This window comes from Choloepus didactylus, chromosome 3 (assembly GCF_015220235.1).
Source record: "Choloepus didactylus isolate mChoDid1 chromosome 3, mChoDid1.pri, whole genome shotgun sequence".
NCBI classification, from domain to species: Eukaryota; Metazoa; Chordata; class Mammalia; order Pilosa; family Megalonychidae; genus Choloepus; species Choloepus didactylus.
The window spans coordinates 5,209,080-5,222,408 of NC_051309.1; the positions used below are offsets into that span (position 1 = coordinate 5,209,080).

The 13,329-nt window shown below is 45.7% G+C and overlaps 1 protein-coding gene across 3 annotated transcripts in view; it reads left to right on the forward strand.

Annotated features, from left to right (window-relative positions):
- The window catches only part of AFAP1 (actin filament associated protein 1), a 191,569-nt gene that overhangs the window by 64,214 nt on the left and 114,026 nt on the right, over nucleotides 1-13,329 (forward strand). For all 3 annotated transcript variants that reach the window (XM_037829327.1, XM_037829329.1, XM_037829328.1), the window contains exons 2-3: nucleotides 9,818-9,946; nucleotides 12,612-12,709. In XM_037829327.1, coding sequence (XP_037685255.1) covers nucleotides 9,820-9,946; nucleotides 12,612-12,709 — 225 coding nt within the window. In that variant the 5' untranslated portion in view covers nucleotides 9,818-9,819. The remainder of the gene's footprint in view (nucleotides 1-9,817; nucleotides 9,947-12,611; nucleotides 12,710-13,329) is intronic.

Genomic DNA, 13,329 nt, shown 5'->3' on the forward strand with positions numbered 1-13,329 from the left:
ACTGTTCCTCAAAAGTTTATGGAACACATTGCAAGTACGAGTTGTTATGTTAGGCAGAACGAGCCTGTGAAGCCTATAATCCAGCCCTTATTCCCAGGGAGCTCATGGTTGTATTTTTATATAGTCTAATTCATCAAGCTTTTCTTTTTTTGCATCCGGATTTTGAGTCATAGTTAGAAAATTTTTTCCCACAGCCAGATTATAACAGAATTCACCTACTATTTCTTCTAGGACTTGAATGGTTTCCTTTCTTACGTTTAGATTCTTAGATATCTTCAGCACTTCTTCTGGTGTATGATATAAGTATTCAACTTTACCTTTTTTTCCAAATGGCTACCAGTTGTTCTGACCCCAGCGATTCAGAAGCCATCTTTTCCCCATTGGTTTGAGATGTTGACTTGATTATATGCTTTATTTCTGGATTATTTGAGTCCATTTCTGAACTTTCTATTCTGTTCCACTGATCCAACAGGGAATCTGTGTGCCAGTTTCACAGCACTTTGATGTAGAACCTTCATATGACAGTTTAGCAATGGCAGGGCCACTCCCAAGTCATGGTTCTTAGACGTCCTGCAGGCGTCTTTTTCCGTACGACCCCCAGAGTCCACTCATTTACATCCAGAAGAAAAAAATCCTTGGTATATTTATTGAGATTGCATTAGATTTATTTATTAGGAGAATCGACGTCTCTGTGATGTTGCATTGTGCTATCCAGAGCCAAGGGATGCCTTTCCATGTGTTCAAGTCTACTTCTTTATCCTTTTACTTTTTTGTGGCTTTCGAAAAAAGATCTCTTTCATTATATCTCCTGTTTATTGTTTGATGTAAATGAACATGCAAAAGGCAACGGTTTTCATATATCCTGCTTCTTTACTTACTTTTCTAATTATTTATATAATCAATATTTTTATCATTGATTGTTGGGTTTTCTGGATATGCGTCCACATCAGTTGCAAATAGAGTTAATTCTGTTTTTCTTTTCCATTCTTTAGTTTCTAATTGTTTTTTTTCTTTCCTAATGGCATTGGCTAAGACTTCCAATTCAATGTTTAAGTTGTGGAGGAAATGGGCTCCTGTCCTTGTCTCTGACATTAGAGGGAACAGGGAGAGTGTTTCTTCATTAAGTAAGATTCCTGCTCTTCGACATTAGTGCTTGCATGTTATCATGTTAAGGGGCATATCTATCAATTCCAGTTTTACTGACTTTTAATTTTAGATCAATTATGGATCTTGAATTTTGTTGAAGGCCTTCTCATCATCTCTGTTAATGAAATGATCTTTTCCTTAGGTCTGTTGATGTGGTGAATCATATTTGTGGGTTTCCTAATGTTGAATCATCCTTGCATTCCTGGAATAAATCCCATTTGGTCATGGTGTGGTCTTAATGTAGTCTGTTGGTTTCTGTTTGCTAATATTTTATTTATAACTAAGTTGATATTTATAAGTAAGATTGGTCTTTGGTGTGTGCATGTTTGTGTGTCTGTGATCTTTATCGGGTGTAGGTATCGTTTTTATACTTGCCTCAAAAAAAAAAGAATTTAGACTGTTCTCTCTTTTTTGTTCTCTGGAACAAATTATGAAGTAATTAGTCTTTAATTTTAGGAAAATTTCCCTCTGGAACCATCGAGGTCCAGTACATTTTTCCTGAGCGTAATTCTTTGACAACTTTCTCTGTTGCCTCTGTGGAAATTGGTCTGTGTATGCTTCCTAAAACAATGTGGTAAATTGTATTTTTTTCTTTGAAAGTATCCATTTCATTTAGTTTTGAATTTATTTGCACGGAGTGGTACAGTATAGTCTTTCGTGACTTCTCTTTGTGGGGCAGGGGCACTGAGGGCCCTCGTGGTTTACATCAGATCTGTGTGGGTGGAGTTCACTTACTCCCTCAAGGATCTCGAGTCTTAAAGGGGCGTCCTGATAAGATGAACATATGGTGGTGGTAGCAGCCACCGTTCATGAGGACCTTGGCCTCGTACTTACGGTAGCTCATTTAATCATCACTGCGGTCGCTGTTGACTCGTCTGGGGGGGGGGTGGCGGCCGGTTGCTAAATCCTAGGCTCTCGGCGTTGCTCGGAGGGTACCGGCGGCGGGGGCTCTTTCCCGGAGGCGAGGGCGAGGCGGGGGACTGGGCCCGGTCCCCGGCGGTGGCGTGCAAGGTGTGGAGGGCGGCGAGAAGGAACAGGCGGGACACGTTTCTTTTAGGGTGAGGAAGCCAAGAGAGTTTATTAGGGGAGAGTACAAGCTTATATCGGGCGGTTTAGAGGGCGGGGTAGCTGTAGGGGTTGAAGGCTTGGATTGGTTCTGAGAGGGCGCGGAGGTTGTTTGAAAAGGGGCGGGAGTTGCTCCGGTAACGAAGAGGGTGGAGGGTGCGGGTAAGGCACGGGGGGGGGGTGGTTTTCTCCGGCAAGCCCTCCCCAACGGTTGTACTTTGGGGTGAGGAAATGGGGCCTGCATTCGGCTCCACTTTCTCAGGCCCGGGGGGCCGTGGAGGGCGCTACCACCCGTGCCCCACTACCTTTCCTAGGGGCTGATCAGTTCCCCTGGCCCAGGCCCGCCAAGTCGGAACTCGATAACAGTGTCCCGCAATCACTACACTGACAGACACGGTGATTGTCTCAGCGGAAGGATGAGGTGACATTGGGACTCGCCTCACCCAAGGTCACGCAACAAGGAGGAGTCAGGGCTGGGATTTGCCTCCAGGTTTGTGTGACTCCAAAGCCTGGAGATGACGAGAGCCAGAGGAGCGGCCCGGGCAGAAGACGTGAGAGGGTGGGATCAGCATGGGTGGAGTGCTCCGGGGTCTTCCCCACGGAGGTGGGATGTGAGCTCCACTCGAGAAGACTGCAGAATTTCCAGGGGTGGGGAGGTCAGGAGGGGCTTCTGGGTGAGGGCAGATGGCAGTGGCCGGATAAGAGAACCCCCTCGTGGGAGGCCGTGGGAGGGCGGGCAGGTTGCAGCAGCAGACGGGGTGTTGGTGGTATGGGAAGGAGAGGAAGAGTGAAGGCCATCGGGGAATTAGGAGGAAAACCAGATACTGCTTTCCTGCCTAGACGAGATAATTGGGAGGTACCCAGGCCTCGCCTCTGGAAGTTTCTGTGCTGTGTTAGACGATTAAAAGGGAAGAACCTCTGATAAGAATATAAAATCAGTCAAAAGACCACCAGCCCCACTATCCTGGTGGTGCCGATTGTGCTTCAGAATTGCCAGTAGTAATCTGCCTTTTACACTTCGTTAATGTCTGGGGACTTAGGAGAAAATGCATGTTGCACCGTCTGCAAATCCGGAGCCCATGAAAAACTGAACGACATCGGTATGTGAAACATTCCTTGCCTTTCCTGAGAAAGAAGCAGGAAGTGATGGGGTGGTTAATTCTGTTTTCCTAGAGCCAGTGATGGTCGGTGATTGTCTTGTTGATTGTGGATAGTTGAGGTTGTTCTCTGTTCACAGACGGTGGCTGTCTCCTCTGAAACTGTAGGTGGAACCTAGAACTTCTGACCTTGCCCTGGTTGTTGGTGGGAAGAAGACGGTTGGGTGCTGAGGCTGGGCAGCGGGTCAGCCTGCTTCTAGCTGTTACTGAATCCTGCACGTTTCAGCCGGCCTCTTTCTTTTCTGGCTTCAGGTTCCTCACTTGTGGGGTGAAGGCATTGGAGCCAGGGTCCCTTCTAGTTTTCAAATGCTATGATTTAGGCATTAAGGCAAATAAAGAAAATGCATATAAAGTAGCTTGTGATTCTCACCAACCATTACCCATTTCTTTCATTTTATTGAAATAAATGAACTCACTGGCAAGCCTGAACCTGAGCTTGAATATAAATGATAATGGGTTTGATTAAACAGGAAACATGTTTGCTACAGTGAGTTCTTTGTCTCCTGTATTTTCTAGTCTTTACTCATTCTTTCCCTTTCCTATTTAGGACTGTGGAAGATGCTAATCAATAATCAAAGTCAACTGATAAGTGCAAAGAAGCCATTTGCTGAGGGGGAGGGAGTTTTGCTTTTCAGATGAAATATATACGCAGATGCCTCAGATCACTTCCTTATTGCCTTGGGGATAATACACTCTATGATCAGATATTTTGTTTTGTGTGAGCAGCTGGAAAAAATATTTTCTGGAAGTTTGTGATTTTTTCCTACGCCCTTTGTCCTAGTCTATGCTTGGTGACTTTGTCATTGTGTCCAGAATAGGTGACGGATGTCGGGCTACAAGGGCTGGACAGGGAGGTAGGAACTTGGCTCCAGTGTGGATACGCCCCTGAGCCGCCTGCTGACCTGGAATGGCCACCGTAAACTGTCAATCATTCCATGATCGTGAGGGTCTACGGAGACATGGGACATGGAAGTATTCTCTAAACGAGAATAACTAGTCGTTGCTCCATGTGCAAGCCCTTCGGCCAGTACTCAGGGCCGTCCACACCAGTGTGGCAACAGAGCTGTGACTCGGGCAAGACTCGTCAATTTTTGGCACCTCAGTTTCTCCGTCTGTAAATTAAGAGCCTTGGATGGATTTTCTGTGGCTCTTCTTCAGTTCTAAGACTCTGTTCTTTTGATGCAAGAACTATTTGTCCGTAGCTGTGTAAGCGCCTCTTGAGAAATGGCTATGTAGCGTGTCTTCTGCTCGTGGGGAATGAGCTGCCGGAAGGTAACATGCTTGGAATTAACATCTTCCACTGTGAGCACAATGTCGAGAGTCAGCCTTGTGGCATAATAGGATAAGTGTTAGAGTCACGGACTTGCATTTGGATCCCATTCTGGTGCTTTATTGCTGGTGCTTTAGGTGCTTGGCCTCTACTTTTCCATCTGTAAAGTGGTGAGAATGACGTCTACCTTAGGGGTTCTTGTGAAGCTGAGGCATGACGTGTACAAAGCGCTTAGCGTATTGCTTGGTGCGGTTAGGTTCTCCACGCCAGCTCTAATTACCTATTAAACATCTGTAAGGAGCTACTGAGCTACAGGACTTCATAGGGGACAGTAGAAAAGTCTCTATCATAAAAGGGGGATTGGGCTGGAAGTGGCTGGAGGAGCACACGTGCAGTGTGCTCTTTACCTTGACCCTGCGGCAGAAGTCGCCCCTCCTGGTAGGAGGAGAGAGCCTGTGCCAGGTGGTGGAAGCCCTGGAGAATGAGTGGCACGGGGAGGTCACTCTCAGAATCAGTTGTGGACACCGAATCAGAATTGCTGGTCTCCTGACTGAGTTGCTTGTCTTCTAGACACCCGGGCTCACAGCTGGTGACAGAGTGATGGTATCTGAGCTCTGCAGGGCAGAAGGGAAAATGTCGGTTTCTCATGCTCCCCGGGATCCTGCAAACTGGAGTAATAGGATGCCACTTCCTGCTTTAGCACACTTATTTCATAAGTGCTTTATTTATATGAAAAATTTCTAGAGTGGAAGGATGTTGGCCTTTACCCTTAGATTTTAAGAGAAAAAGAATGTTGGAGTTGAAAGTTTTAAATTGCACAGCGGTTGCAAGGAGTTCTCCTTTCTTTTTGGCTGTGTCGGCAGTGAGCCTTTTGCATGTTTGTCAGGACAGCTGTGGGCCTTTGTGCTCTCCGCTCCCACAGCCATTCACTGAGATCTCCTCTCATGTTGGACACTGTCAGGCATCAGAAGGAATTCTAGGGTGTGTAGAAGAGTGGACCTGTAGCCTAGGAACTCACCGCCAGTGAGGGTGATACACATCTCTGTAAGTAGTTACAATACTCTGTAAGACATGTAGATGATGTTGGAATTTCTTCTTCTTCTTCCTATTTTATTTCTAGGACTAATATTCTTAATTTTATTTGACTGTGATATTTCCCTTTCCAAAAAAAAGGGCAACGGCAACTTATCAAGCCAAGGTTTTCTCAGAAAACAATCTGTGGAATTATTCTAATGAGGCCATAGTGTGGCCTTGGGAGTCACGTCTACTTTCGGATTCTTACTCTTAGGTTCTAGCTGCGTGACTGCAAGCAAATTATTACCTGGAGAGGCTTTGCCACTTACTTGCTTGACAACCTTAGGCAAACTCTCCGTGCCTTGGTTTCCCCACCTGTAAAATGGGGATGACAATAGGGTAGAGACGTGCAGCGGGATTAAAACACATAAAAGGCTTTGTGCGGTGTCTGGTGCTTGTACTGCGAGTTTAGTGTTTGCTTTGCAAACACGAGAAAATCGGCCGGAAGCTTCTCGTTCCTCCCCTGCGATACAGGGCTGACTGGGTCTTTGCAGTACTGCTGCGAGAATTCAGTGACATGGCGTATATAGAGGCCTAGCACAATGTCTTTCACGTATTAGGTTCTCAGGAAATGTTAACTTCCTTTGCAAATCATTCATTCATTCAAAAAGATTTGCAGGCCGTGTGCGCGGCTTGTGCTGCTGGGCTGCTGTCCAGTCTTCAGATGAGCCCAGCCTCAAACCTGCCCTTCACCAGCTGACGTGCTTTTTTGAGAAAAGGCACCCAAACAAACCATCAGTCATTGAGTGTGCAGTTGTCAGAGATGAATGGATTTAGAAAGACTTTAGTAAGGAATAGCCAGTCAGCAGCCAGGAGAACGGGAAAGACACGTCTGTGGCAAGTGCTTGAACTTGGACTGTCACGGGCACATATGGATAATTTAGTCTGTGAAGACCCCCCCAAAAGAGGAATTTTTCTAGCCCTCACAACTGTCTGACATCAGCTTGTTTTGCAGTCCGATTTGGGGAGTGAGCTGTGTTTTTCTCGTCTTTTAGCTGCAATTTCAAGTTAGCAGAAAACCACTCAGAGCAGCTCAATGAAGAAAGAAATGAAACAGGAATTTATTGGAAGGGTGCAGAGATCTCTCGTGGAATTCGAGGGCAGCCCGGTTGTGTGGGAACCGGAAACGGGACCAGGAAAGCCTCCAGGATTCCGGGCAGCGTCTGGCCGGCTGACTTTCTCGTCACGTGGCCTCTTGCCTCGGTTTTTCTGGCCTCAACTTCATCCTCTCTTCCTCTGTCAAATGGCTTCCGTTGTTTGCAACAGACTTGATGAAACTCGGGTGTTCCACAGCTCCTGAGTGTGTCTTGAGTTCAAGAGGCCGTCCGCAGGCAAGACATACAGGAAAGAGAATCTGGGGGGCCTGGCTTGGGTTAGGTGACCTGATCAGCTGTGGCCTAGGTCTGGGGGCCCCTGCAGTGTAGACAGGCTGCCAGGAGTCCGCCCCTGTGGTCGAGGGCACTGTGCCTGGAGAAGAGGAGCTATGGGCTGGACAGCCCCTGCTGCGGCTGCGAGGAGCTCCCAGATCCGGGAGGGTTTGGAGAAGTCCCCATGGGAATGCTGTTGCAACCTCAGGTTTCCTGGGGAGTCACAGGAGGTGCTTCTGAGGCCTCTTCCTGTGTTCCAGTGCTGCCAGGAGGAGCTCTGCTGAAGGCCTGCAGGAGAGGCAGGATTCTAGAGGCAAGAGAGGCAGGTTTGGGGGAAGAGAGTATATGAAGGAAGGTGGAGAATGTTGAATTTGGGGTGCTGTAAGTTGAACTTAGACCTGTAAACATTTTTAATGTTTTTGCTTGTAGCTTTTAGTGGCCCATCATTTTTAAAGTGTAGATAGATTGCTTTCTGCTTGGAACCATCAAGAAATGGTTTTACTAATGAAAATGACTTTAAATCTTTGTTTAATCCACTCCATAGAGGTGAACAGCTCAGAGGCACAGCCTGCCGACTTTGAATTCACTTTACGTTTTTTTTCCACTTACCTGAAATGTTGAGAGCTTTGGGAATTCTAAAGGGGCAGATTCAGTTAGGATCTTTTGTCCTGGAGGATGTTGCAACTCATAGAATAGCAGTTTTGGAAGGAATCCATTGGACCACTGATTCTCAAACTTCATTTTTGTACAAATCGTTTTCATTATGCTTTCCCTCAGTTGAGATGCAGTCTATATGTCAAAGATAGAGTGTTAGATGAATGAATGAGGAGCTTAGTTCTCAGACTTTTTGGTCCCAAAATGCATATTGAAGACCCTAAAGAGCTTATATTTATGTGAGTATGTCTATAGATATTTATCGTATTAGAAATTAAAGATGGGAACTTTAAAGATATTATTAATTCATTTTAAAATATCAGTAATAAACCTATTACATGCTAATATAACTAATATGTATCTATAAAAAAGCTACATTTACCAAAACAAGAGAGAGGAATGACAGTATTTTATATTCTTGCCAAACTCTTTAGTGGCCAGCTTAATAGAAGACAACTGGATTTTCACGTCTGCTTCTGCATTCGACTGTTGTGAGGCGTTGTTTTGGTTGAAGAAATGTGGCCTCACACAGCTATGCAGTTGGAAAAGAGGAGAGTATCTGAATAGGCTTTTCAGATAATGTGGTTATTCTTTGATTCTACAGCAGAGCTCACGAGTGGTAGCCTCCTCAGCTTACTGCAATATGAACCCAGACCTGTAGCAAAGAACATTTCTCAAACGGTTACATTTAGTTTGTTTTGCACTTTAGCTGGCTCTTTTACCTGTGTATGATTTTGTAATATGCATTTTATAACATGGCTCACTGAGTTATGCAGATCTCCCAAATGTTGACGTGTTGCATTCTACAACCTGACTCTGTCCTGCTGGGTGATATCCCTTCTGTTCTCATTAGAAGTCATTAAGCACCGGGAGCTGTCACATGTACAGCGGGGGCTGGGTACCAGTTTTCCAAAATGCTGATTTTCACTTGGAAGCTCCCATTTTATCACTGGCAACAGAGACTGTTAGTTGTTTTCCTGGAAGTGGTAAGCTCACTTAGTCCATTTTTGAGAAGCTGCCTGCCAACCACTCCAGTCTGAGAGTCGTAGTTTGTCATTTGTTCTTTGAAGTAGAGACGATGCTTTGTTTAGCTCACAACTCACACAGATGCCCAAGTGCCTTTTCTCTGGACAGTTGCACTTCGGTCTGCAGGAGAAAGGCTTCATGCAGTCTTCCCATTTCATCCCAAAGGATGTGAAAAAGATTTGTACTCAAGGGTCAAGATCTAGTAGAAGTCGTGATGTTTACTGATTCATCAAGGGCACGCTAAGTGAAAGTGGCTTTTTAAAAAAAGCTGTCCATGCACGGTGGTGAACGCTGGGCCTGAGGGTGTATTTTGGTGTCTGTGTTTGATTTGAGCGACGGTTCCAGCGGTTTTATCCACCATTGCCTTTGCACCATCAGTGCAGAAAAGGTGAATAATGTCTTGGAATTGTTATGAGAATAGTTTTGACCTCGTGGGCTCCCTGAAAGGGTTTTGGAGGCTCCTAGATGTTCATGAGCCACAATTTAAAAATTGCTGATCGGAGTCGTATATTCCAGTCTTGTGGCTGTCAGAGGGAATGGCTACCATAATCCGGGGAGGAAAAGACACGAGATCAAGTCGGCACAGAGCTGATGTTCCGGGTCCAACTTTGTACCCAGGATCCTGTCGTAACCGTCTAAACCTACCCACAGTCACCCTGGGCTGGAGCCGCCCTGCAGCAGCAGACGCCTCGGTTATCAGAAAGCCATTGGGCACTTTAAACTCTGGTATCCTTGTGATTGAAATCAAATCTCATGCAGTTGACACCAGATGATGTCAGACTTCTGGGTCCTGGCTCCATCTGTTGGCAGTGGCTTTGGAGCTTCTCACAGCTGAGTTTTGCTGCCTCCACGCAAAAATGGAGAACAGTGCATTTGTCTAGAAGATGATTCAGGAATCTTTTACTTGACTTGGTTTCAACAACCTTGTTTTTCAGGTTGGAATTCTGCAGTCATCGATCAAGCTGAAACTGAAATGCTTTGAGTAAAACGTAGTCATATTTTGACATTTCCAAGTCAATGGGCTAATAAATACCTCCCCCCCCCACATTTGTTTTCAGCAATGGAAGAGTTAATAGTGGAGCTTCGTCTCTTTCTTGAACTCCTGGACCATGAGTATCTGACGTCTACTGTCAGGGAGAAGAAGGCCGTCATAACCAACATTCTGCTGAGGATACAGGCGTCCAAAGGTGAGCATCATTCAGTCACCTGCTCTTTCATCTTCCAGATTCTTTTTGTGTACAGACCATCTTTAATTCCACCATTTTCCTAAAACATATTCATTTGATTGTTAATCTCTTAATTTATTGATTCACCAAACTCTCATCGAAGCCTGTAGTATGTGCCAGGTGCTGTTCCCGCATTTGGAGATTGCTATAAGGACTCATGGTCTCAGCATATAGTTGACTCAGACTGGGATTTAGTACAGCACCATGGTGAGGCTTCACCGCTGGGTCATAAGGGAAGAAGACACAGGCGGGGTCTGGAGAAATCCACGCGCAGGCTGCTTCTGCTCTCGCCTTCTTATGGAGGTCACTGGAGCACAGTCCTCCCCAGCAACAAAAAGCCAGCCCTGTGTGCATGGCACTTCTGCTCCGGGCAGCTTAGTAGAGACTCAGTGCCTAGGATTTTACTGGGGGCTGGTTTCTTGGGCATCCTCTTCCTGGCTCGTGCCGAGATTGTACACTCCTGGAAGGAAAGCAGGTGCGCAGCAGAAGCCACCTGGTTGGGACCACGGTGCAGGCCAGGGAACCCCCTTATCAGTTAGAGATGGTGGGGACACTTTTTCATCTGAGTTCCCAGATGCCAACCAGGGCCCACCTTGCAAGAGACCCTTGTAAGGAGAAGAGCCTCCAGCCCGCTGTGTTAGTGCCCGTGGCAGAGTGTCAGGTGGTAGTAAACCGGGCTAAGTGTTGTGTAGATTGCAGAGCAGACGAGGAGAATCCAAGCCAGTCTAGTGAGATCCAAGAGTGGTGCAGGGGCCGGGGGCAGTACTGGAGGATGGGATAGGATCATCTCTAGGGCCCTGTCAGACGGCCAGATGTGGACTTCAGGGAAGGTTTTAAAAAAATGGCTTTATGGAGAAAATTCACCTCCCATAAAATCCACCCATCCGAAGGGTACAATTCATTGGCTTTTGGATATTGGGTATTTCCATCACTTTCTAATTTTGGAACCACAGGGGGTGGCTTTCCTTGCACACTTTAAGTGAAGTTCCTGGCAGCATGTTGATTTGAAGGATTCCATTAAGGACTTCTGAATTAACAGGGGCCATCGAGGCAAGTAAAGCAGTGATATTCCACAATGAGATTTGCATTTTAGGAAGCTCACTTTGTCAGTCCAGAGGAGGCATTGAAGGATTTGGTAGCAGATTCCAGGTAAGCAGCGCGAGGGCCTAGGTGTGTGGCAGGACGCGTCACTGAGATGGGAGAGCCTGGCAGGACCAGTCACAGGGATAGTGACAGATTTGGGGGGCAAATGAAATATTTGATTTTGAAATGATTGTTACTTCTCTGCTCAGACGCCTTGACCTATGAATTAAAGTCCTGGCTCCTTAGGCCTTTTGTCATCTGCAGTTAGGAATGTGAGCTCCCAAGTCAAACTGGCTTTGATTCCTGGTTCTGTTCTTTACCAAATGTGTGACTGTGCCTGTATTTCTTAATCTCTTTACACGTTAGCTTTCCCATCTATAAAAATGATCTAGCACTTGTGTCTATGTCATAGGGATGTGGTGAGGATTGAATGAGAGAATGTAAAATATTTAAAACAGTGCCTGGCACATAGTGAGCACTCAGGAAACACAGACTATTATTTTTTATTTCTGCTTTTATGGTAGAAGCTGTGTTTCTTCTCCACCTCATCTCTTCTGCACATGCCCTTCCCTCCGAGCATTCCAGATACCAGTCTGAGCACAGCACAGCGTCTGATCCTGTTTGCTCTGTCTGGGTTCCCTTCCTCTTCTCCTTTGCTTAATGCTCTTCAACCTTCTTTGTCTCCGTGCTTCATCCCGCGTGTATCTTCTGATACTTTCCAACTCACTAATCTTCAGCTGTTTAGCTTGTTTTAAACCCATCCATTGATCTCTTAATTTTGATCATTGTATTTTTTAGTGGTAGAGTATCCATTTGTTCTTTTTCTTTCTTTCTTTTCTTTTTAATTATTTCCTAGTTCTCTACCCAAACTCCTTTCTCCATTGCAGTTTCTGAAGGGCAGGGACTGGGAAACAATTAAAAAAAAAAAAAAAAAAAACACAGCTTAGTGCACAGCCCCTCTAGAGGTGATCACTGCTGAATGATTGTTTTTAGAGGTCTTTCCAGGTGAGCTGCTGACATATAAATAGGACTGTTTACAATTAAAACTCATTTCCTCTGCTTCCCTACTTTCACTGGCATGAAGTTTCCTACAGGTTAGCTGTGTCTACATTTGTCTTGCCAACTTGTATATCAGGGCCCCAAGGAGTGTGAGCTCATGTCAGTCATCACCATCCATTAAGTGCTTCTATTAAGTATGTGACTGTAAGAGGGCACTTAAAACTGTATTGATTACCAGGAAGGCATCTGCCCCCTGTGCGTGTGGGTAAGGACCAACCCGAGTAGAAGTGGCTCGTTTGGTTCAGGTGCAGCCACCTGCTCTGCCGAGGGAGCCTGGCATGGGAAAGAAAGCAGGCTTTGGTGCCAGCTCCCTCCTCTGAGCCTTGGTCTTAGACTGGTAACACCTACCTGGCAGGAGTGTTGCACAAGATCAGGGAAAACGGGCATTTGCAAAGTGTCCGACACAGGGCTCCAGAAGTGGTAGCCACTGGCCGTGTCCTCATCCACATCCTCACCTATTCTGTGCTTTTGGTTACTCCTTCAGGTTTCGAAGTGAAGGATCATGCTCAGAAGCCAGAGCCCGCCTGCAGCCTGCCGGCACCCCCGCAGATGCCCCTGCCCGAGATCCCGCAGCCGTGGCTGGTGAGTGCAAAGCCCCCCACCCTCAGCGAGGATCCCCGTGGTGCAGGTGCTGTGGCTCCAGGGGTGACAGTGACGAATCCGAGCTCGTCAGGGGGCGTGGAGGCCTCTTGTCACTTGTCACTCTTCTGAGTGTCCTTTTGGGGATGCAGAAGCTGCTGATAATAGCTCTTCGGGCAGCTGTACATTTAGCCTTCCCTTGGGAGGCTAGTGTTTCTTTGAAACTTGCTGTAGCTACACATCTGTAGGAATCCGTTCTTAAGTCAAATTAAAAAAAATCAGAGGATAATGAAAACAGAGCCTAGACTTTACCCTCTCCCTGAGTTAACTCTAAATTTGAATATATTTGTTTTAACCTTTAATATTAATTTTTATGCTTCTGGTATTAAATATCCATTTCGTTCAAATTCAAAGAGAAAAATATGTACATATTTCAGAAATGTGCATTTTATTTGATTTTATGCAATCAAAAAATGTTATGATTCTTTTGCCATTTTTCAGTCTGGAAATAGGACATGTACAATTGTCCATGCTCCGTTCCGCTTTATCTGCATGCTGCTATTTTTAAAATTTTCTTATTCAGAGAAATTAGACTTTCACTCAAAGTTAGAGCAGAATCAGCC